Here is a 25,269-nt window from a genome sequence, read left to right as displayed (position 1 = left end):
CATAGTTTTTTGTTTTCAAGGGCAGTAAGCTTTTTCAGAACCAGCAAGCGTTGTGAGTCTTCGCTGTACACGAAAATTTCTATCTGAGCCGATATGGCACAGTAAACTGAGCAGCAAATCCTCAACCTGTCAATGGCCCAGTGTAACAATATACAGAGAGACATAAACAACTGTACAACTGTTATTTATATCTGAGATTAATCTTTACCTTACAAATTCAGTTTATCCATTATGTTTCTCTAAGAGACAGAAGATATTTTCTATAAAACTCAAAATATAGATCTTTGTCAATGCCGTTGAAAGTAACGAGGTAAAATACTGTTCTTCCTTTGGTCGTAGCACGACCCCAGCGCTGCGCAAGAAGCGGTCTTCAGAGGGATATCAAACGATAGACGAGATCTTATTTAGACGACGAGACGGGTAGAACCACTGGAGTGAATGTGTTAGAGGAATACGCGTAAGATACACATATGACGTTATTCTCTGCACACGATATTGTATCGGGTCTATTGTATGGGCAGGCGGACCCGAATGTATACAAGGTTAGCGCCGTGATATATCTTCAAATTTGTCGGCTAATTTCAGTAGAGTTGTTTTCGTTGTGGTCGTTCAGTATTTTTTTGGCCTGTGGATTGATTGCGCAAATATGCTTTCAGTCCTGAAAAATATTTATGCTTTGAGATAGGTGTTATTAAAAACTTTATATCGGTGTAAAATTTGCATTATTCATTGCTAAGACCTTGTGGCAACAAAATAAATATCCAACTGTAGTTTCAGAAGCATCACTCATTGTCTATTGTGTGCTACGCCCCCTTCAAATAGTTGCAAAAACTCCTTGCAGAATGCATTCATTCAACTCTGCAAGATAGTCCAGTAAACGTAGTTTACACGATTTCGTAAAAGCAGCTTTTGAAAATCGCTCACGCTCTGAACGTTCGACACGTTTTAGCACGAAAGATCGCAGGCATTGCTTCGATAAAGTTAAGCAGAGGCTTGTTGACTAACTGTCAAACAGCCAGCAAGCAGGTTCGTATTGTAGGACACATACAGAGGGTACAGAAATGCGTTTCCCATGAACTGAATATACAAATGTTGAAAAAAAAAATGCTTTCAGCATCAAATTGTTATTAAAAATTACCGACTAAGAGGTTTAGGTAGTTCCAAAGTGATTTTTCTGCCTGAAAAGCATGTACGTTTTCATGCGACTTTCGGAAACGCAAGGAACCAGCTTTCATTTAAAGTAGGACTTGTTTTTTTCACTAGATTTGGCTTCTTCAGATCACTGCCGATTCAGATTAAAGCTGGTCTATTAGCCACAAAACGATTCTCGAGACTGGGAGATTGAGAAAAAAAGATGAACCACCAACTCCTTTTGCACAAAACAGAGAATCCTGTTGCAACGAAATTCGTGACTCGCCTGCAAAACGGTACTTAAGAAACAGACGCATTATATTTGTATGTTATAACAACAATTAAATACTAAGATGACTGACATTTTTATGCTGTTTTAGAAAATTATATTAAACAATGGTCCCGTTCGTACATTTAATATTTGCAATAATAATAGACACCAGTCTCTCTAAAAAAGCCGTAGTGATCAATTTGCGTGGACTAATCGTCTAAACAATCTGAATATTCATAGGCAACTTGCTTATTCAGCTCCCTGGTGAACAGGCTGGATTGTTAAACAAAGGTCAGCGTGCGGGAAAAGCGGCAAACTTCGGACAGAAAAAGCGCACGCTCATCCCTATATGTATATCTTATAGTACAATTTATTACTCTACAAACGAGATATCTGGGGTTTATAGCCTCATCGAAAACTCGAGCACGTTGGGCCCTTGCAAATAGTGTAGTTAAAAATAGGAAGAAATCTAGTGTCCGAAGCGTAGACGTTGATGAGACAACAGATGTTTTCATGAAATTGGCTGTTTGTGGCCGGATCTGATAGTCGATGTGCTACCAAGCTCGATCAGGCTCCACTCTGGGTATAGACGTCGCTTTTCCAACATCTCTGCAAACAAACTCCAGTAGACAATCACCTATAAAGGCACTTTTCCAATAGACCGCTCAGATCTGTCCTGAGCACCTTGAGCACACGAACCGTAATCAATAAAAAAATCCCTGGATACCTCCTGAATTTTTCGAACGACTTCACGTCTTAGTTAATACAATTACGAATGCAGAATTTAATACGGTGTACCCCGTATCGGCTTGTTCTGTACTCACTCACTTACCCTGTAGAAATACATTATTATGAAGAAATGAGAACCTGAAACTTCGTTTACCACACCACATCATAGTGTGTATTTTTCCATAGGGCGAACGTATTTTGTACGCGTCAATTATGCGTGATGCATAATACACAAACATCTATTATTACACTATAATAAAAAGCCAGTACGACCTAGGTCGGTTGCAGAAAATTCCAGGTAAATCCAACAATGCCCTTGTGAACTAATGTCTGATGGCCTGCATATTAGACGTAGAAGGAAATTATGTGCGTGCATATTAACACCAAGTTCTACCCAGTTTTTCGACTCGCAAGCGAGTTCGCAAATGAATCTGACGTAAAAACATGGTCATGGTAGAAACTGCGGTTGGACGGCAAATATATAAGACGACTCATTGTTTGCCGCTCCCTCGGGTTTTTACCTTACCCAACAAATGGCTTACATCGTACCCTACCTCATTTTTCCTATTGTGTTGATATGCGTACGTTCAGTATACTTTTAACTGTTAGATTCGGTTGCTACATTACACTCGAGTCTGGGAATCACCAACGACCTGTGGCGGTTATTGCTTCTTACGTGGGACTTTGTCCATTGTACAGTACAGACGTGATGGCTAGAACTAACTGTTCATTTAGTCCGCGGTATATAAAAAAAAATGCCATTTTATGTTTTCAATTGGCCGTTCCATAGCCTACGGAACGTTTGTATGTTTGTATCGGATAGACCACGGCGAAGAACTCAAGAATTCCGCTAGAGTGCGCTTAGCTTTCAAGTGTAAACATTTTCTTGGCAGAAAACACTTGCAAAATTATTGCCGTCAGCGGCATTGATCATTGCATACGGTTCTTAAGTAAGTGACAGGAGGAACTTGGTGAGTGCCCGTTCGCTATTCTACATCGTTTTCATAGCTAATTGGTTTTGATCATGCAGTGACGAAGTCGCTCGAAAAGAAGCTCGAAGGTCCCAAACTCTAATAAACTCGTTATTTTCAAAGAGAGCCTAGATGTGCCGGCTGGTTGAAACCGTTTTAGGTCCCTTAACTAACTTAGCTAACTAAGGTTCGAACGAGGGTTCGGACTGGCAAAGTACGTTTTGCACCTAGCGCTTTCAAACAAGCAGACGATTTTAAGTCCCTTTAAAACGAGTGACTGTTGAAGTTCAGAAAAATAAAGTGTTTACGGACACCCGAAGACGCTAACCGTATATGTTGTTTGTTCTAATGTAAGGTAAGTGATTCTTATCTAATAGTGTGCAAAAAATTGCACGAGCCCCCACAAGGGGCTAATTGGTTACGGCCGCTAAATAAGCCTGATGAAACAAAATAACGCGACATGAATATTCACAAGATTCTTTCAGTATACCTGTTGAATTCAGCGTAACAATTTTTTTTGTATAACGATATCTTATAGGCATAAACAATTACATAGTTCGAATCATGTAAATTTGGCAATTATGCCGATTATATCACTGGTTTTCATATGCAGAAGGCGAAAACGGCTAGTCATTACTTCCACGCTCAAATTTAAGAACCTCAAAATGATGCCCATTATGCATAAACAATTAAATGCTGCAATACGTTACTAACTTCCATGTAAGCTTTAGTAACTTGGTTCTAAAACTCGAACTAGCTTTTGTGACACTTTACCGTAACAGATTGCCAGCTGTCTTTCTGGTGACAGATCTTGCTAGCGCTATGCAGGAAGCCGAAATCCTACTTCAAAGAGCTCCTTTAATTGCCCCATAAGAATTTAATCCGTCGCTTACCGTAAGATACGTAATGGCATTGTGCTATTGCCGTCTGAAGAGCACTACTAGCATAATCATTATGAGACCTTGGAGGATGTGCGTAGATACTAAATCTCTGACCCGACCCTATTTTCAATGAAACCCATTCGAGGAAACATAATAAGATCAATTTAGTGGTCGCTGGCAGAACGCATTACAACCGGCATTGCTATGGCTGGCGTAGCTAATACGGACCAGAGAGGCTTTCGTCCATCCGCTGTCTTTGTACTCCTTGTTTCAGCTTTTTACACTACCGCCAGCGATGCCGGATGGTACACTCTGAAGCTCAAGTCATAATCAAAGCTCGATGACCAAACGCAAAACGGGACGTCTACCAGACTGGTTCTCCAGTAAATCAGATAGAACTAGATAAAGGGCTGATGACGATCAGTCAGTGACCGAAACCCCCGTCAGGGAAAGATGTTGTTGAGGGTAAATCAGCACTCGACTGACGCGGGCATCGAAGTATCGCAGTTCGGGACTCCGCTCAGTCAAAAAGGTGCTATTCAAAAGGCCCTAGGGGTCTCCTCCCGTCTGCCAGTTAACTTGTCCAACCAACCGGGTGCCACTGTCTTCACAGCTATCGTAGCTCGAAAAAGTGGGTGCTTTGCAGAGTCAGCGTGCTGATGAAGACGGGCCTATGGGCAATCATATACGATTAGGTAGTTGCTTGTATCTGTCTGATGAGTAACACGTCAAAAAGGTCCTATTTTGGTGATCTTTTATTTGGTGCGTCGGTAGATTAAAGCGAAAGAGACGATAAATAGCATTATGGCAGCACTTAAAGCACAGAGGGCTTCTCGAAATGATCTTGAAAAAATCCAGCATGAGTCGTAAAAAGATAAAGCGACTTTAGAAATTCAATCAAAAAGATCAATCCGAAACTGTTTTTGAGAGATCGTTCCTCTAGGTGGCGTACCTCCACCAACGGAGCTGATCCCGTTTGTCGTAATACGGAGAAGTCATAATTCGCTATTAGGAACAATAATGCCTATATAAACAGTGTAAGTACTGTTACACATTATTTAAAGCTACAATAGTGGCATAAATGTGGTGCTACATGGTTATCTATAGTGAGTTCGGTGTTTTTTCTAGTTTTTTTCGTCGAGTAAAATAAACGAGCCTTAATCGAAGCTTTTTCGACGAACACTGAATTAGGCACTGTTACATTTTAAATAACACGAAACGCAGTTCATAGTGAAAATCGCCGCAGGCTGAAATGGGTGAAGTTTGCAAACGTATATTGTATAGGTCGTAGCTGTTTGTTGCTCCATTGTAAATAGTATGTAAAATTTATATATTATTATATATTATTATATAATTAATATAATTAAGCTATATTAATTGTTAGAGGATTCTGATAGATAGGTACAGTTATAATGATTAATATCCACACGATGTTGTTCTAATAGTTACTCTGTACAGTTTGATTTGTGCTTATCAGAAAAAAATAGCCCTGCGAAAACGCTATATAATTACTATTTATATAGAAAAAAAAAAAAAAAAAGAAAAAAAACTATGCATTAGATGCGCAATAAACCGCGACATCGTCTTACTCCACAACTAGCTTTGCTTAAGAATATCGTCGCCGATGCGTTGGCAGGACAACACATCTAGACGATGCCTTATTTCGTTCTTTATACAGGGGAAGCTTTATCGGGGGGTGGCCGGCCAACTTAACAACTGTTCTCTCTTTGTGGAACTAGCTTACCACCAGAGATGCAGTCACTGTTCTCGTCTTATCTAACTTGGTCCACTGACTTGACAGCTCTTAATAGGGTTAAGTGTATAAATACGGATACACAGAGAGGCACGTAGACAGGATTTATAGGCGAGAAGATAAAACATTACATTTGAACATGCCGTCTGCCATAGAGAAATCTGTTACAAATAGAGGCAATATTTACTGGGAATTAAAGATCATTAAAAATTAAGCCGTGGCAACGCCAGCCGCCAAAAGACAAGCAGATGGGACGTTGATGTCGAAGTAACTCACTGGGCATGGCAATTTGTTAATGATTGATTCTAGGTATTCTTCGCCTACACCCCCATAGATTTACTCTAATGTCACACGCAGCAACAATTCCTCTCGTAGTTTTCGAGTAGGCAGAAAACAGGACTGTAGGACGAGTGTGTTTTGCCACGGTTAGCGAATCAGGGACGGCGATGTTAGAGAATAGGGTGTCTTTGGTACTTTTTATTTTGTCAATATCTAATCTGCTTTGACTTAGTGCTGATCTTTTATGAACTTCGTAAAGGAGTTGTGTGGCTGCACTATGGAGCATAGGAAGATGAAAGTCTTGTCTTCTTTGAACGACCTTTCACCGTCATTGTCCTAAGCGAATTTCTCTAACGTGTCCGCTCTTTGTACCTTTGCTACAGTTGGTTGTTATTTTACTAGCTGAATTTTTTTTACGAATAAATATTTCAGGTCAATGTCTGACATTTATACGTCAGTGCACATGGAAAATTGTTCAACAGGCTGAAGTAGGTTCGAACTGGTCAAAGGAGCTCTCTGTGTGCCAGTTATGTTGGCGTACTATAGTTTGTTCACTTGGTGAATCTTTTGTTATACCCGTATGGGGGCTTCACTTCAACGCTGGACTATCGCAAAAGGTGTTTTTTGTCTTCCGAATGTTTTATAAACCAAAACACAGAGTTAAGTAAGTAATGGTAGCCTGTTGTGTTTGCATTATTTATGCCAAGCTTCCTGTGATGCAGTGTTGATAATAACTTTATCGATGGCCGTTCTTCTATACGTTTCCGCAGGAGCGCAAGCATGACATTTGCTTAATCATCTCGTAAAATTATTTGCTTCAAAGGATTCTGGAAACCTATGGATCTTGTATCCACCACAATCTCGTGTTTGAAGCTTGTGGTTCGCTGTGATTTCTGGTGATAACGCCTACGCCTTTGACGCACGTCTAACCAATAGTCAGACGGTGATTCATTCTAACAAATGACGACTTAGTTTACTTTGTCTACAATTTCTTGTTTTATACTCACCATACCAAAGTACGACAAATCGTCACTCTGTTGCAACGATACTGTTTTCGTCATGCTCCTCCTGTTACCACCATTTGCCGATACATCATTACGCCAAATGCCTGAACAGAGATTCAGGTGTCTGTCATAGCCTCTGTTGTGCCCTTTGGTCCTTGTGAAACTGGCGTTCACCAGGTTCAAAAAGTAATCGTGTGTTGACGTCAGCAAATGATTATTCTGCGCTTCCTGTTAGTCACAACCTAAATCGACTAGTAATTTAGGCCGTATGCGATCCAGAAAAACATTGGAACGAACACACGGAAGCTGTAGTCACTACAACACGTAGACTGCAACCCTGTTGCGACGCTATCCGAAGCCCCGGCATGGAGAAAGGGCTAAAACAGCATATTCCTCCAAGGCTCTGTCAAACCCGAGGACGGGCCTACTGGAGAGTAGCCTGCTAGAATCTGCCTTTGCTGCTCTTACTGCTTTCGGAGGATGACGATGACGATGACGATGACGCTGACCATAATGGAAGACTGGTAGTCGTTCACGGTTGAGAGAAGTAACCCTCAGCACTAAGCTGATCGCTGTTGAGCTAAACCATAAGCAACCGACTCCAATCGCAACAGACTTGGGCTTTGCCAGGGACGCTGGGTCAAAGCAGTGGGCCTCTTTGAGGCGCCCGCACCTTGCTACCCGCAACTGCAGTTACTGCTATGAGAAAGCCACTACTGCCTCGAAAACCACTGCTGTTTACTGGTGCTGAGCTACGACGGTTTCGTCTTGCCTTCGTGCACTCTCTAGCAACTGTGAATTAAAACGCTCTGCGCCGGTCAGGACGCTGACGATTACTTCCAGCAAGAGCAGATCTAGGGTTTCAGCAACCAGCTACGAGATATATACGAAATCACACTAATTGCTCCATATACTGCTGTTATTGCCCCATCTAGCTGTATTGTTTAAATTTTGAGTGATAGTGCGACGACGATATCACACACACCGTCTGGCTGTACACAGCGCATTTAATAGAGACTGACAAAACGCGACATCGTTGAAGAATAACAAAGGAAGTTGACTGAGTTGAACGGGACTGCAGGCCAGCCTTTATGCTCAAGTTTTCTTCTTAGATTGCACAACGTCCGAGCTCATAAAAAGCAGCGGGCAAACGTCGTGCCGGCTATCATTGAAGAAAAGCCCTATTCAGGAACGACGTCAAAGGAAGGAAAAATCAAGTCTGTTTGGAATAAACCGCAGAAAAAAAGCCACAACTGAGATCTTCAGCAATTGCTAACTTGTGCAACTTACTGCCACATTAATAAGTTCCCCTAAGTTAGTGAGAGTGTCGCAAGATCGTCATTTTCGTTAATTGGAGCCATTTGAGATTGGAAGATCTGTAATTGATTTTCCTTAGAGTTACGTTACAAGTTTCGGCCCAGAGTTGGGTTGTGACCTTCGACTAGCTAGGAAGTAAGAAGCCTACAAAATCAAGGAAAAAAGGACAACGATGGAGTCGTACGCTTACGACTATGATAGCGCCAAGGTGCTGCAAGACTTTGTCGTCGGAGTGTATCTCGGTAAGTTGACCCAGTTGACCAGACACGGATATGGTGTTGAAGCTCGAGCAAATGGAAAGTCTCACTTTGTAAGCACTAAACACTTAAAGCAAATTTTGGAAAAACGTTCTTCTAAAACCGGTTCTGTCTAAGATAAGAACGACAACGAGTACAAAGGCTATTTTAAAATAAAATTTTACTCTAAATATGCGTCAGTCAATTAAAGGCTTACTAGACTTCAGTTCTGCCGGGCATCAAACAATCGACTGGCTTTTACTACATTTGTTTCAGATACTGAAATCCCTTTATGTGCGGTATCCGCCCTTATGTAATTTGGTCGTCGTTGACTAGCTAATCGCGCGAAGACTGACAGCGACGTATTTTGCCAATCCACCATATTTTAAAATAGAATCCAACAATGCCTACCCACGCGCAGCACATGCTCGTCCGCCATTCGTCTGCTTCTTAATATCCGCTACACGTCACTGCGATTACGGTAACGTTGACAACCATACACATGTGCCACATACTTTTGACGCGACGGACATCAACGTCAGCCTGCTTTCGTGCCACCGTTTGGCCTCCACATTTCGAAACAATGATATAATGATTTATTTCCACGTTATCGGTCCATGTTAATCTATCTCAAGTACTGTCTGTGTTGACTACTTTTTTTCATTATAATTATTCGCAATGGTCACGTGTTGATACCAACATTAGTTAGCATCTAGTAATAAAACACCAGTTTTGTGGTACTTTCACGTAGGCTATTATCAACGATAACGTAAGCAGAATAGTGGGCATAATTAAGAGCTTCGAATTGAATAGTTTCGGGACATTCGGATGACCTGTTTGTGTGATCAGGGTGACCTTCATTTTAGTATATGCCACTTAGTAAATTTAGTCCGTACTATATCCGAGGTGAAATTGCTGTTGCGGGTTAATAGACAGACAACGAACGAATAGGATCGTTTGTACTGATGAGCGTACGCCTACATGGGGCGTCAAGTTTTCCTACGTTTGTGTTGTACAAAATCTTCAAGATGCAGTCGCAGCCGTATTCACGTTAATTGTAGTATGGTTGAACAAGACCAAATTAGGACGTCTTCTATCAGTCCAAGACAACGTTAGTTCTTCAAATGCGGGTCAATCCCAGCTCTGTGTCCTATATACATCACTTGAGCAAACGCTTCCATATTGGGCACAGCCATACTGCATAAATGACAGCTGCTATGACAGAATAAACGCCTAAGGATCTTCTACATTCAGGACATATAAATGAAATATGCGTGCTTTTATAAGATGAAATCAAACACTCTGCTGAATTTTACACACTTCCGACCCCTTCTTCCGTTGGCGAAGTCAAAACGATACAATGAGCTCTGCTTGAGTCATACTAAGCATTAATAGCTTCAGTTATATGAACAGTAGCTTATCAAGGTTCGTTACCAACCAGTTAAACAAGTCCACGTGACAAATAGAGGAGGTATCCTAATGAACCTCTATATTTCGGGTCTTATGTCCCATATCGCCGCTTCATCAAACATCCATATGAGCATTTCATCAGGTAGCTGGCTCCAGCATGGGAGGAAGTCTATTTATGCCTGGGTTCGATCGTTTCCCTACGATACACAGGTAAATACGTTACCTACTAAGCTATCTCTGAGACATAGTAATGAACCTATAGGCATATGTTAGCGCCGTATTTCCTGCTATCGTAAATTGCTGAGTCATGTCAGATGAATGTATGACTAAAGTTATGCACAACTGTTGACAGTACGCACCCGAGACAAGCTTGACTCAATCATTTTCGACAGGCGACACTCGCGTAAACGGGGCGTACATCCGCGTATTTGAAAAGGGCGCGAGCATTCGAAATTAAGAGGGAGGCAAAGGATATTATTATTATTTCAAAATACGACAAATTAAGTAACCTAGAATGTCACACTCCTAATAAGGCCCTCCAGTAGAGGACTTCGCCGTTTCTGCCTTTTGTCGAGCCTCACTCACTCTCAACCTAATGGATTGGGAGATATGTGCACGTTGATGGCTTATTGGCTAACATCAGCCTCTATAGATAAATGTATACTGCATTGCGCGCGTCTGCCTTTCCTTTTCTGCGAAATGGCCTTATCATCGCGCTTATAGCCTGAGTTCGGTTTCTTGTTTGCCCTATAGCTCTCTAAACTGGTTATGGCTTGTAATGTCCGTAAAGACGCGCCCGTGGGTTAAAATCGTAGGTTCTACATCATCGAGATCTATTACTGACTCGTTCAAAGATTAAATCTTCATAGTTTTAAATCCTAACAAAAGAGGTCATTCTTGTTCAGCACCTGTCGTTGTAATATACATTTACATCGCCCTAAAGTAATGCATTAACTGGGTATTTTCTTGTCGCTATAAGCCGATCCCTCGAGAGACCGACGTATGAACCATTTCAACGACAGTTCAGATCTACTAACACATTTTCTAATGTGTATCGTATATATGTCGTACCGTAGCTATGTTTAGCGTAAGATGAGGGTTGCCCTGATGTGACGGTAATTTAGACGAGTTTAAGACCGCCATTTTCCCGCCGGCGCGTTGAAGACTAAGTTTTCTCTACCCTTTCCGATGCCTGTTAACGGCTGGCTACTCTCGATTTCCCAACAATTTGCGTCCCTATGTCGGCATAAGAGCAATGTTATTTCCACATTCATGGACTAGATCTAGATTGGACCAGATCGCCCTCTCTCATTAGTATTAGGTTAAGGAAGAGGCCGAGAACCGTTTCTCTTTCGGCATCTAGAGAGAAATATATAGCCATAATCAATGTGGACAAAATAAAGCGTACTGGGCAAACAATCAGTAGCTACATTTAGGTCTGTCCTACATCGACCCATTAAATATAAAAAAAAGACCTGCAACGTTGCAAATCAAAATGAGTCAACATGTGTTACTGCTTAGCGTGCTAGTGATTCTACTGTATGCCTTAATGCGGTTCTTTCGAGCGACTGAAGACGTCGAAGTTGGCCGTGTTGAAAAGCTCAATTTACCGAACAATACATTACGGCACGGTATCGTTCATAAAAAAAAAAAGCGAAATGACGTTGGTTTGCGCTGCAAGATGAATCTCCAGTAACATCATGCGGAGCGCTTCGATAACTGAACGCAAAAATGACGATCATATATTTATTATAGTTATATAAAAATGAATGGGGCTGGGGCTCGACGAACTAGTCAGCATGATTGGGTATCAAAGTCGCTCACGTTAGAAATCAAACTATAAAAAACAAATAATAACTATTCTTAAAATACTATGATTATTCTTTTCACAGCTGGATGTATAGTGGGGTCGAAAAGTAATGCGTTGTTTCTATTAGTTATAAAGTAATTTGTACCGTCACAGCGTTTTACAGAGGCTGAAGTAAAAATAAAATGTTTCCCAGCTATGTAGTTGAGATAATTAAGCCATATCTCGAAGTTGATTTTAGTACTTTCTATTTTATACCACACGCACTATCGATTACTGTTTCAAGAGCCTTCACTGAACAAAAATACTCGCTGTAAATATTATCTTTCTCTCTTTCTCTCCAAGCCAATATGTTCTGATTGCTAGATATAACTAATACATATCAAGACGCTGAAGTCACAGTTCAAACCTGTACTGATCACACAAAAAACATATGGCCCAATCAAGAGCGCATTACGGCTCGCTATGGAAGATTTGCAGAGCCGCAAATGTTTGCCAAAACGACCCTTCAAACTACTATTTTTGCAGATATTTGGGCGTATACTTCAAAAACCTCGAACCGTAATAATCATTTTTACCTGCGAGCTTATAGTCTGCCCTGCGATCTTCCTATGCTGTTGTATGGGCGGCAAGCCTACTCACGGTCAGAACATTACACAGCATCAAAAATAATACGTAACTATAACAGAAATATAATAGATATACAATTTAAAATCGGCAGGACATAATGAAAGCCGCAGTGGATTCGTAATAAGCCGGGCTCCGGCTGGCGAATGAAATGCTATCCCGCTGCGAGCAATTCTGGGCTCGCCCAAATCACAGCAAACGGTATCTTTTTTGTCTTCAGTTTCTAAGTCCTCCATATAATTTCACGGTTGACCAGAGCAAATATGACCACGGCAAGTTAGTAATACCTAGAGTTGATCCAGTCCACCCAGTCTGATTTGGAATTTCATATGGGTCTTCCTCGTTCAAAATCAGCTGCTCTTTCTTCGCCTACTTTTTTCCACTTAACAGCAGCATGTTATATTAGAATGATTTCTACTGTTTCTCTTACAGCCAATTCATTTTCTCTCAGCAAACATAAAACATGAGCTTATTATAGTCTTTATTCCACTCATTTGCCCATTAGCGACTGGATGAGTCTATGCCGTGTGCGCCAACTATTGAAGGCATCAGCCGTTATGGTCATTTAAGGCTTCCGCGGAGATCAGACATATTCAGCCATATAATTATCTATTATAAATAGATGGCTTAATTGTCACAATAGCCGTGTCTGTAGAAGTGACAATTTTGTCGGGCGACGGAACGCTGCTGCGCTAAGAATCGTTCTGTCCTCCATCTTCGTCCATATAGCCAACTCCCATAGAGTTGTGTTCGGCCACTGAATGTATATGAGTCGAACTAGTAACTATGTGATATGTAACGTAGTTGAAGCGTGATGCATCATATAGAAGATTGTATTGCAAGGCGATTTAAGCTAGATTGCTTGCTTGGTCCCTATTAAGAACAATTGATCAATAGCTGTCGGTCTTGTTGCTAATGCAATGGACGCGATATTCACATGCATAGACACACACACACACATATATACATATATTTAAAAACAGAGCGAAAAACGCGGGCATAAATACCGCCATAAACACAAAATGCAATAGTAACGAATAGTTCGACCCGATGACCTGGTCGACAAATGAGGATTCTCACCTAATCTGATTGGCAACAGCAATCGCGCAATGACGACACAAATATCCTGTTGTGTCCGATGTCGTCCGATCGTCGCGTGTCTTTTCACAGTTCAAAAACACCAGTTAAGCTATACTGGAATAAAACTATTTGGGTGGATATTGCCACAAATGTCTTCAGACAGACTCACATAACCTATCCTCGCAGCAGCGATATCCGTATCCGGATCGCGAGATTGGTACGCAACCAAGGGATCGTCTGGGTTAACAACTGATGTTTGGCAAACCTCGTTCATCCGAGTGTCATAGCAAAACATTAACTGACCAATTGTAACGTCGTAGGCCGTGTCTGCCGCGAACAGGCCGTTCAAAGTAGCTGGGCAGCATTCGATGTAGGAAGTACGTGAGTATCCGCCCTAGCGACTTATATCAACACATCACGTTATAGAGCATTTGGAAGAGGATTTTACATTATGAAACAATTAATTCGCATTGCTTGTGGTATCATCTCGATAAAACTAGACGATGGAGCGACAAGCTCCTTGGGACAATAATAACTGGCGACCGGATACAGCGCCAAGGACAAAGCCGTTGCTGTTCAAGCTCTATCTAACCTAACCTGATCCTCAAGAGTTCTGTAAACACGCTGTTCTGTAAAAACAGAGAGACCGCATTGTACGTATACGAAGGCAACTAAAAATTACTTAGGTATCGCTTTATTACTATCGGGTAAAACAAGGCTCATTACCAATCCCAGCATACGTACAAGTTTTACATGCAATCAGCAATGTATCTAGCAGCCCACATTAAATATATGATCGGTACTCGTTCGTTTTAGTGTCTCTAAGCTCCAGGTGTAGTTCAACAAATCGTTGACAATTAGTAGTTTTTTTATTGACTACTGACATACAAATACCGCAGCCGGACAACGTCTAAGGGCACATTATAGGCAATGCTCTGACGTACTCAGATTGGGAGATGTTCTGGCTTGATCCGCTACACCAGCGTCTATCGTTTAGCAACGACGCACGGTATTTTCCGGAACAGGCCACTGATTTAGCCATTCAAATTGGAATTTACCCAGTCTTTTTTTAGAGCAGCAATAATTTCGGTCTGTGTAACCGCTATGAGCCAAATCTATACCAAACTGTCAGCCACTCGCCATCTACGCCTATAACAGTATTGTGCATATGCATGTGACGATTCTAACGAGCACCAGGTACGTCTTTGGACTTTGTTTCATGATGTTTAATGGCTACGCCGACGACGCCAGTGATGTTACGACGGCTGAACGCCAACATCAGTGATTGTCTTCACTCGCCAACCCCCTTCGATTAAATCGCGCAGCAGCAGTAACAGTTTCGGTAGTTTATTTCGTATCTGCTTCGTACGCTAGCGAACAGACAGATACGCAAGGACAGAGAGATGTGTGCAGGGAGCTGTATGTAGAGACCAAGCTATGCATTTGAGGTATACAGCTTTGTATGCACGTGCGACGTTAGCACGGGTCTTGATAGATTATAAGAATATTTTTATGAAACGCGTTGCTGCTATTACTGGGGCCGATGCACGGCAACCACGGTAAGCGTTCGTCACGCACGGTCTGTAACAGCCCTCGCCAGCAACATGCCATGCTGCATATAATATTATTATAAATAAGTATTAATCGAGCGCACCGGCAATGGCGATCGTGATAAGAAATCTAATTACATTTGAACAAATAGATGAAATATTGGGTGCAGCACTGTTTGTTGTCTGTAAAACCACATTCGCGCGGCTTCGATCTTCGTGCTCCTCTATTGATGCCAAAATGTCTATGGATATCCCTCTATATGCTTCTAGTAGCTTGGGGATTGATTCGTTCTATGTACGGTAACGTTAGAGTTATCCAATTCAGTCAACTTGCTCAAGTGTTGTATGCGATTTATGAGTGACGGTTTCCTAGGCGGGGCATAGGCCTAACACACTGAATTGGCAGCAAGATCGAAATAGACCACAGCTTTTGAACCATAGCAAGTTATGCTTTTGACAATAGCTGAGTCAAAACAAATATCAATTTTAGTTCGTATCGATCTGTGGGGTCGAACGAGCAATACCAGCTAGGAAAAGCGCTGCATCAAACTCCTACCTGCACTGGAGGTAATCGCTAGAATTGGAAGCCTGTAACTTCAGTGTGCGAGCCGTTCTCGCTGTTGGCCACATGTAACAATAGCTGACTACCGAACGTAAATGGGACGAGCGTGTTGACACAAGATTTCGTGCCTTTTGCAGTTCGTGGGGCTTTAGGAAACACGTCTGCGCGTCTTCCAGGCTTAAGCATGGCCTTAAGGGTATTTGAGCGACTCTTGGTTGTACCTAACCAGAACCGCGGTCGCTATCCATTAGCGCAGTTCACTCCGTAGATAATAAATTCAGTCGAAGAACTTGTTCAATGGCCAAATGCAAACGACGCCGGGGGGCGTCATTCCCGTTTGACAGACTGCAGTGTCACCGACTGACGCTTCGAAAACGAGGATCGCACAAACAAATGGTTCTAATGTTTTCTTGCACTATAATTGGCTTCGGTAAGCCGATTGCAGCGGTCATAAGTAAATTACTAATAACAATTAACAATTCAGTGACATCAATCTGCTTCTGTTTATTTTTTTATGTTAACTGGTTGATGAGGGAGGGAAACAATGTATTGCTTTGTTCATATGCGTTTAAAGCAAAGCATCCAAAGGGCTCCAGTTAAAAAGCTACTGATATATCAACTATGCATGAAAAAAGATTTGTAGAATAATCACGACATCTGAATGCAATCCAGCGCTACCCAAAAACAACTAGAAACTGCAAAGTCGTTTTCTAATAAATGCCACTGAGATTGCTCTGAAAGCCCCTAGTTTTCAACAGTACTCGACAATACATGGGATGTACCCTACACATAGTCGAGCTTCTGCTAAAGCGAGTTCAGACGTTATTTCAGGTAGTAGTAGCAACTCGTAGCACGATCGGACGGAACTAGGTTGCTTCGTGAAATTAAAGAGAGAAATTGGTCTAGGCGGGAAAAGTCCGAGCCTCACAAGCAATCTATATAAGATAAACTTTGGTGGCGCTCGTACGTAAAAGTATCAGTCAAACCCTCTCGAAATGTGGTAACGATAACTGTTAACCACGACGTTTTGGTATTTCGCCGTGGCAGTGCCTTGACACTATAGTCTCCCAGTGAGGCGCGACGAGCTCACAGGAGATTTAGATATGGACAGTTACAAATTGGTCCCGACTCTTGGAATACATATATGTGTGTGTATGTACATTCCCTTGAAATGTAAGTCTTTCTACATAGAACAGTTGACTCTAGCAGGCTATACAGGAAGGATGGCCCCGATGGGGGTCCCCGACGAAGTTCGCACCATTTTTTTTCTTGGGATCCATTTAGTCAGTCCATCTTCGTTCCATGGCGCGGCAAAGTCGACCCCAATAGAAATGTTTATTTGCTACTTTTACCACAACGCAAGCGCCCGTGACAATTAAACTTGTCACTTGCGCTAGTTAGCGGAGCGTTCTTCCAACTGCCTCCAATACCCCTCTGTTACCAAAGCCCTTTTACGACGGCCGATCAGACCTCTTTTTCAATACTATCGATAGCAACTATCAGAGAAAGAAAATTACAGCTACGGCATGGGAAAGACGCGAAAAAGAGAAGGGGTCACCGTCTAAAGTCAACTGTCAAAATTGTCGAAGGAGCTCGTTTGCCTCCCACTGGCTTAGTTCCTATCAATGGCCGAATGTCCAGGCGGCTCTGGGCAGCTCAACAAGCTTGCTATCATCAAACAGCGAATTTTGTTGAAGTTACTAATGTTTAGCTTATGGGCTTGATATAATGGTTTGCGTGTAGAAAGAAAACGCTACGGTGTTATTCAGGTTAAATTGGTGTTCCATAGAAGATGATTCGAAAGCATTTGGGGAAAATTTTTGCAAGGATGTTGTACTGCTAGTTGTTTGTTATGTTTTTTGTTAGTTTTTAATTAGTTTTAGTTATTAGTTAGGCTGGTATATGATATTAATAAAGAAAATTAGTTCACATCGTGCCACGCTGTCCCTGATTTCAATTTAACCCTGAAAAGCTCACGACCAGGTTCTTCCATCCGTCTTCTTCTCGTCCATCTTTTACATATAGAAATTCCTCAATAGAAACTATCGTCACATGAATATATACATACATATGCAACAATAGTTGTGACATTTTGGATAACCACTTGAGGCAGTGTTCTATCTTCGGCTTGCTTTAACATTCATTCACATAAATGTCGGCGTTTCTTCTCTCGTTTACCCTAATACACCAGTGTTTTTTTCGCATAGAAAAGCATGCATTTATTATCGATCAATCCAATAGAGAGGCAACGAGAAACTCATATCCGCACAGTTGCTCGTTTGAATAAATAACAACATGCTATATTCTACCCTGCTCGAAGGTGTTAATTATATAGAATTTTTGCTGCGTATCAGCGCAATGTCCTGGTGCGCCTTCGGGTCTGGTTCAGCCTTTTCTCGGATTGCATCCTACTTTAATATCGTCTTCTGAGGTGTCGACCGTGTGTCTAGTCGAATTCCATACTCACTGATGGGAGGTTTCGTTTAAATTTACGTTTATAAATTTTACTCCATCCTAATGTATCTGAAATATAGAACTGCAATCCTACAATGGGCGACCGGCTTGTCGCCGTCGCCACCTTGGTGGCGCTGTTATGCTCATTCTTCTTCGAAAACATTTTTAGGCCGTCAATTAATCATCAAAAGAGAAAATCTAAATGAAACACGCAGTTGACGCTAAATGTTACAATGTCAGCGACAAATTGCAAGTGACTCTCGACCTATGTTGGCGCCGCGTATCCGTACAAGCGAGTACACGTTGGGTGTCTTTACACCCAATCAAGGGCAATGTGGCACGTGACTCTACATAGTGTAGCTTCGGGAACGTTACTCGTTTCAATCTACTATGTTTTTAAAGCAGATATATAGTATCGCTGATCGTAAAGCTGACCTGTTACAGGGTCCTATATGATCGTATGTGTGAAAAGGCCCTTAATATCATAGACAATAATAGCCAAATGTATTCGTGTCAGGTCCGTAACAGTAACGGTAAAAAGAAAACCGAAAACAAATGGGGTGGATCGGCCATTACTTCTGCCGCTGTCACAATTTATCGTCGTAATATGCAAGCCATACGCGTGCCATTATCTTGTGGCGAAAGTACAATAGAATTCAATTTATTTGGGGTGCCAGCGTACGTTCAGTTGTCCAGGTTAGTCCAACACAAAGTTACACAAACGACTTTCAGCTATTTTCCGATCAACTACAACAATGTGGTACGCGCAACATCCAGTTCTAAGTGATATGTGGCCTGAAGCCTACAACCGTTAGTTGAACATGATCTTTGCTATAATGGAAGTAACGTAGACACGTCCCGCTATCTCAAACTGGGCAATGGCACGCGTAGACCCAAATCAGAACATTGTAGAGCTCTTCAAAGCCAAATCTGCTACAAACTTATTCATCATATGACCAGTATCAAAAAACATCATATGGTCGTCACCTATGAGCTTCTCAGTTTCGGACCGTTTCAGAGAAGCTCTGCACAATAAGAAAGCTGACACCTTTGTGAAGGCAGCGACTCCGTACTGATTTCTTGAGTTCAAGTGGCATAACCTTTTTAAATGGCGTAACGAGTCACGTCAGCCTAAATACTTCCGGCAGTAGGTTGCGTTTTAGGCTGTCTCACGCGCAGATAATCGTCACAAATTCAGCTTCGAGGCCTTTATATCCAGGACGACATTGAAGGCGCTCTTTAGCAACGTGTTGTCGGTTGACAGCATCGACACCGTGTGATGTCCATCGTGTTATCCTCCGTTTGTCGTAATGTTTATAGGTCCAAATTAGTCTGAGTCTGTTCGATTTTCTCCTTTCTCTTGAGGTTGAAACAATGGACTGGTGGGCGACACCGCGTCGAATGATGAGCTTCATACTGCTGCTGCTGCTGCTGCTGCAGCCGCCGCCGCATTGATGCTTTCTATCGGCAGCGCTCCTGATACCATGAGCAACGGCTATCATTGTTGCCGTAGCGATAACGGCCGATACTGATGACGAAGTCGCGGCCACGGAAGAGTGGATAATTGGGATGTCAAGCTACTTCAACAACGGGGACAGCATCTCTGCGGTAACGTTTTTCATTTACGATGGCGCCGCATTGCGTACCCTGTCAAAGGCACAACGTCGGTAGTAGCGCCAATTTATCAAAGATATTGTCCACTTCTTATGCTTCTTCTATTGTACACTGTAGATTTGGAGTGAAGGGGTGGTAGGCAGAAGCGGCAGAAGAACCCAGAAGGATAGAGTGTCACCCACCCTCTATCGAAAGTAGTTAGGAAAGCAAATGCTTTAGACCAACTGACAGGTTCACACACATCATAACCTACAGCCGATAATATTTACTTCACGATTATCAGTACCATGGCACTTGGTTGGTTTTTTATTAGCTCTATATTTGGTGTGTTTGCGTCTACCGTCGCTACGTATGATCCCGTTCGTCTCATAAAAAAAAGAAAACAACCGAATTAAAATTGGGAGACGAATTTCGTTACGAATAAAAATAACGAAATAACCATGATGAGAGAATCTTTGTCTACATCTCAATAAAGGAGATTTGATGACTGAACAAAACGTCCTTTATATACGAATCTATACGTTTGGTATTTCCATCTACAACTGGCTTGCAGAATGGATACGCCATTTAGGGTAAAAATACCGTGGACTGAAAGCCCGTTAGATGAAGCAGCCAGATCACTACGCTTTCCTTATTTGCCGATTTTCATTTGACATGAACACAGTTCATAGCCCAATGTTACTAGCGGTCATCGCACCGCTCGTGTACTGCTCATTTTTAAGGCTTACTCATATTGGACCACAATGCGAATCTAACAGGTTTAGAGATATTAGCGATTACGCCTGGATTAGATATATCTCATAGATTATTTGTTTATTACGGATGTGTTGGTTGTGCTAAGCAGTTCAAACAGAGACGACGGCTAATAAAACCCAGGAGCCGATGTATATCCTCCCATTTTAGTTCGTTCTCGACCGTTTTAATGCGGCAAAAACGGAAGGCGGTCAGATCATTCTAACCAGCTACCTTTATTCGTCTCTATTTTTCTTTGTATCTCCTAGAAGATATCCTGACGTTTTCATTAACAACATTAAATTGATTCTTCTACTACGCAGAGGACATGACCGTGAGCCAGGCCCCACGCAACCAAGTTACCTCACTGTCAACACCAGAGTTGAGTGGTATCAACGAAAATAGCCCAAGCCTGAATGATGGTTCGTTTTACCTGAGCGTAGGTTTGCCATTAACCATAATATGTTAGTTAGCTGTTTTTCCGTCATTATTTCTTTGCCTCGACAACAAATCGAGGTATTATGATATGCAGACGTTCGTGTTACGATCACAGTTCCCATATACGTCGGAACTGGACGTCAAGGATAAAAGACACGCAGATTTCAGGGACCTCGCTTTACCGCGCACAACGGCTATGGTCTCGGCTTTCCTTCTTGAACGTGGTAAGGCAGAATTACGAGAGGCGAACTCTTCCGAGTACGAAACATGAGCTCAGCTTCTTCATGACGTGCATCCATCATTCATTGACCAATACTAAAGCCGATGTAACCGCAACGCTAGCAGCAGTAATAGCCGCCCAGTCTGCACGCAGTTCGAACACCGTCTTTCGAGTCGCTGCAAAATACACATTGAGAGCAATGGCAAGCACGAGCGAAAAGACTCCCAGTTGTTGTTTCAACGTCTGTCTGTCTCGACGCATGCGAAAGCTGCCCTAGACCACGCAAAGCATCAAAACTATCGACGGTCCGACCTACTATAGCGTAGTAGTCATCACTGTGGATAAGGCACCCAAGTTGCGTTGGTTGCTTAAGTCTGTAGCGACAGTTGTTGGCGTCTTCGTCGTTAACGTTGTTGTGATCGTCACAAGCACCAATGCCATTACGAACTGCGACCGCCACGGCTGAGACTCTGTCCCCTCTTCCAGCATGACACACTCTTTCTTTTAAGGCTGTTGAGCGGCGCTCGGGTCGGGCAGGGCCTCGATTAGGCCTTTACCTGCGGCCTGGCCTTCCTGGTGCTAACACCAACACGATGTTTGAATTTTCCTAGTTGCCTGCCGATTAAGTGCGATAGGTTAAGAGCCTACCGAAGGCCCTACGCTGTTCTTGGCTGCAGTGGTGAAAGTTATAGCCCACTCGAATGTTTTATTCTGATATCCCGAAGGAACAGCAACAATAGCACGAGTCGCTCTATCTGTTGGCGAAATTCGCTTGAAAACTGTGAAGACGTTCGGTGTTAGCTATTATCGTGATTTTTGTGTGGATAAACTTGCCGCAGATACCGCAGTTGTGACACCATGTAGAGTCGGAGCAGGGGGTCCGGTAGCCCGAACGGACCGGTTCTCGAGTGAATTGCGCACTCGTTCAACTCACTGCTGATGAACCGTTATCCACTGTCCACGAGCGCCGAGACCTCCTAGTGTTCCAGAACAACTCCCAGTGTGTTCGACCCAACAGCGGGCATCGAGCACTTGTATATATCGTTTTTGGTTGATTTCGGAGGCCTGACAATACAGGCACCGCTAACTAGTTCAATCCTTATATTGTTCGTGTGTTATCAGATCGAGTCAAGCTGTCTTGTTTCGGCTTCCGCTTAGCTATGGGTGCGAGCGGATCGACCCCGCGGCTCCGGCGCAAGAACTCGCCCGGCGAAGGGTCTGATACCAGTTCGCGAAAAAGCAAAAACAGCTCTGACGGTTCCATAAAACCGCTCCAGGAGAAAGATAATGGGAAAACGAAGACGGATGATAGAAAAAGCAAAAAGGAGAACAAACTGAAGAATAAATTCTCGTTCGGTGGCAGTGCCAAAAAATCCGAAGCACCGATAGCTAACATCGACTCAGATTCCGAGGAAGGCGCTCAGTCGTACCTGGAGTCCGATGAGGTGGATTATCACACGCCGCCTCAACCGCGTAAAGACTATTCACTGTCAGCTAAAGAAGTAGGGGGTCAATCAAAGCCAAATGCAATACAGACGAACGTCAGGGAAGGTCTTCGTGAAGAAAAAGAAATTAACTGTGAGCTCATAGACCCACGACGAACAGCACTTAATGATATTAACAAAGATTCGAATAAGGTGAAGGACTTTAACTCAAGCAAGGATCTCACCGGAGCTGCGGCTCTGGTCGAAAAGGCTCTTACGCTTGACAACAACCTTACACGCTTTGCTCGAGGTATTTAACCTACTGCTGTACTCCTATATAATTTAGTTTTGTGGTAGGTAAAGCAAAATCGTCGTAGTAACGGCAAGCTGCTTCCACAGAGAGTTTACTTCAATAGATTGAGCAGTGTTATAATGTTGATGAGTGATTTGGCATACGGTATTAAACTTCATGGTTAGCTGTAACACACGCAGCTTTTACGCAGAAATTACCTCTCTATAAGTTTGCTTTGTACATCACTAATAGACAGAGTACGATTCTGTCCCCTGATATTCGTCTGACGAAAGACTTGCCTTCACAGTAAACAGGACAACACGTCTTACTTATAAATCGAAGTTCTTGTTGCAGCTGATACGCTGTTCCGGATAATTTGGGCAATTAGCAAGCCGTTTCCCGGCTCAGTAAAAGGCCACGTGTTTCTTGCCCTGACATCTTTACAGGACTTGAGTTCGGCACCCGCCTGTAGTTCGATAATTTAGAGTTCATAGTTTGTGGCACAGTGGAAACGTATCACTGCGTATTGGCCATTGGGAATAGATAAATGTTATAGCCTTTCGAATCGAAGGCTATCGAACGCCTTGTCGCCTTCTTAGTGGAAGTCAAGGTCATTTTTGCCGGGGCTATCTGCATCTGCCCACGACGCTGATTTTAGCAAGAAGCCAATACGATTAGTCAGCGTTCTTGCATCTCTGCCGTTCTTGTATTATGACATTTACTTAAGCGTTATGGAAAGTCTATACCGCAGAGTAGCCGTCAACCAGAAACGGTCGAGCTATGTGAAGCAATCAACGAACAGACAAAGAATCAATCATAATTTTATTTACGCTAAAATAGTCGTAGTCAACTGCGGTGGGAACGGCGCCTATGTCTACATAAGAAAGAACAGCTAGCAACGCTGGAGATCTTGAACGTTTCAAGATTTCGAGCGAAACAATTTTTCTGCTAATACTTATAGTTATTATTGTATACACGTATTCTCACTTTAATCATATATTTGCCACCGATGTGGGAGTCTGACGAGTGATATTCTGTCCTGTAACATTCTAGACAAGATCAGCATGCTGGAAGCGACCAAGACGGAGCAGGAGATTGTGATCAACAAACTCCAGACTGAAGTGGTGAAGCTCAAAGAGAAGGTACGACATTTGTGTAAACTTCGCCAGGATTTGCTCGAACAACGCAGCCAGGTCGAGGACCGGGTCCGCTCTGTACAGAGGGTAAATGAAAATTTTTCAACAAATTTAACTCATAGGAACATATAAAACTTGTAGAGAATTTATACTATATATCAATACTGCTATAGAAGCAGAGCTTCTTGTTGAAAGCAATGCTAGTCAGCTGGACCGAATAGATATTTTACGAACATCTACAGTATCTCTCGAATTCTGCTATCAGATGAAAACTTTATAGAGATGATCTACGTGAAGTCTTCGGTATTTTTTCTACTTTTTGCTAGGAGCGAGACCATGATATTAGTACACGCGACAGCAGAATCCGTGAGTTAGAAGACGAACTCGAGCAATACGAATGCAAGATGGAGTATCTCGAGCATACTCAGGTGCATCTGCAGAGAAGTCTCCTTGGTAAGTGAAGGAATTGGCTTTTTTTTTTTTTTTGCTGCGGTTAATATATAATATTGGATGAAAGACGCAACCGACTAAAAACGGGCTTATATCAATTTAATACTATTAAATAGAGTACAATTTTTATATTAGACACAGTACCGTATCGCGTACGCTCTACCGCGAAAACAACTCGTGTATATTATTTACATTATCAATATTTTTACAAACGGTAGCGGCAGGTACTCGACTTTACTTTAGAAAATGACATGATAGGTGCTGTGCAAAATATTCACGATTTATCAGATTCAACGAACCGCTTCTAGTGTTGCGCGATTCGTTTTGAGACGATGGTTGACCGCACTAAAAAGCTATTACTCGAACAACAAACGCTTGTAACATCTGTGCTTCCGTTGTAAGCTATGCCGCGTCATGTGTCAGGTTGACCCATCTGAATTTTACCTTGAATTGCTTTATTTAATCGCAGTGTCCATTAGGTACGCTCAGGCCATTTTTAGTCTATTCTCGGTTGTATTTTCCACGCCGCATCGCTAGTGTACCCTTAATTGGGTGCCCTATCGTGCATCACCAAGCACACAAACAAGGACAGAATCAATGGTCAAGACGCTGCGGTGTCCGCGCAAAAAGAGAGAGGCACGCACGGTGCGCTCATAGAAGCGCTGCCTGCCAGTTTAACTACGCCCGATAATACACTGTCGGTGTCACAGTGGTACTCTATGAATGAAAAAGCTAATAGGAAGGGCGTCTGCCGTCTCGCCTTTCATCCAGAGTGTATATGTAGTATATATGAGTACCTAGGTTCACGTGAAGATGGTGTCGAAGGCAGGCAGGCACCCTCACAGATGTGTCGTTGCCACCCTAGCTGCTACTGTCGCCGTTGTTGCTACTGTTGGGCCTG

The 25,269-nt window shown here is 42.5% G+C and overlaps 1 protein-coding gene across 5 annotated transcripts in view; it reads left to right on the top strand.

Annotated features, from left to right (window-relative positions):
• LOC111264588 (uncharacterized) overlaps positions 1-25,269 on the top strand; it is a 76,030-nt gene that overhangs the window by 20,492 nt on the left and 30,269 nt on the right. For 4 of the 5 annotated variants that reach the window (XM_086970126.1, XM_022840644.2, XM_086970128.1 and 1 more), the window contains 2 exons: positions 23,836-24,005; positions 24,245-24,371. In XM_086970126.1, coding sequence (XP_086826252.1) covers positions 23,836-24,005; positions 24,245-24,371 — 297 coding nt within the window. Of the gene's footprint in view, positions 1-21,637; positions 22,801-23,835; positions 24,006-24,244; positions 24,372-25,269 lie in introns of those variants that run through there. The other variant, XM_022840646.2, reaches the window with a different exon arrangement.

This window comes from Varroa jacobsoni, unplaced genomic scaffold (assembly GCF_002532875.2).
Source record: "Varroa jacobsoni isolate VJ856 unplaced genomic scaffold, vjacob_1.0 scaffold_878, whole genome shotgun sequence".
NCBI lineage: Eukaryota > Metazoa > Arthropoda > Arachnida > Mesostigmata > Varroidae > Varroa > Varroa jacobsoni.
Note: the sequence above shows the minus strand (reverse complement) of the source record. Positions and strands in the feature narration are given on the sequence as shown.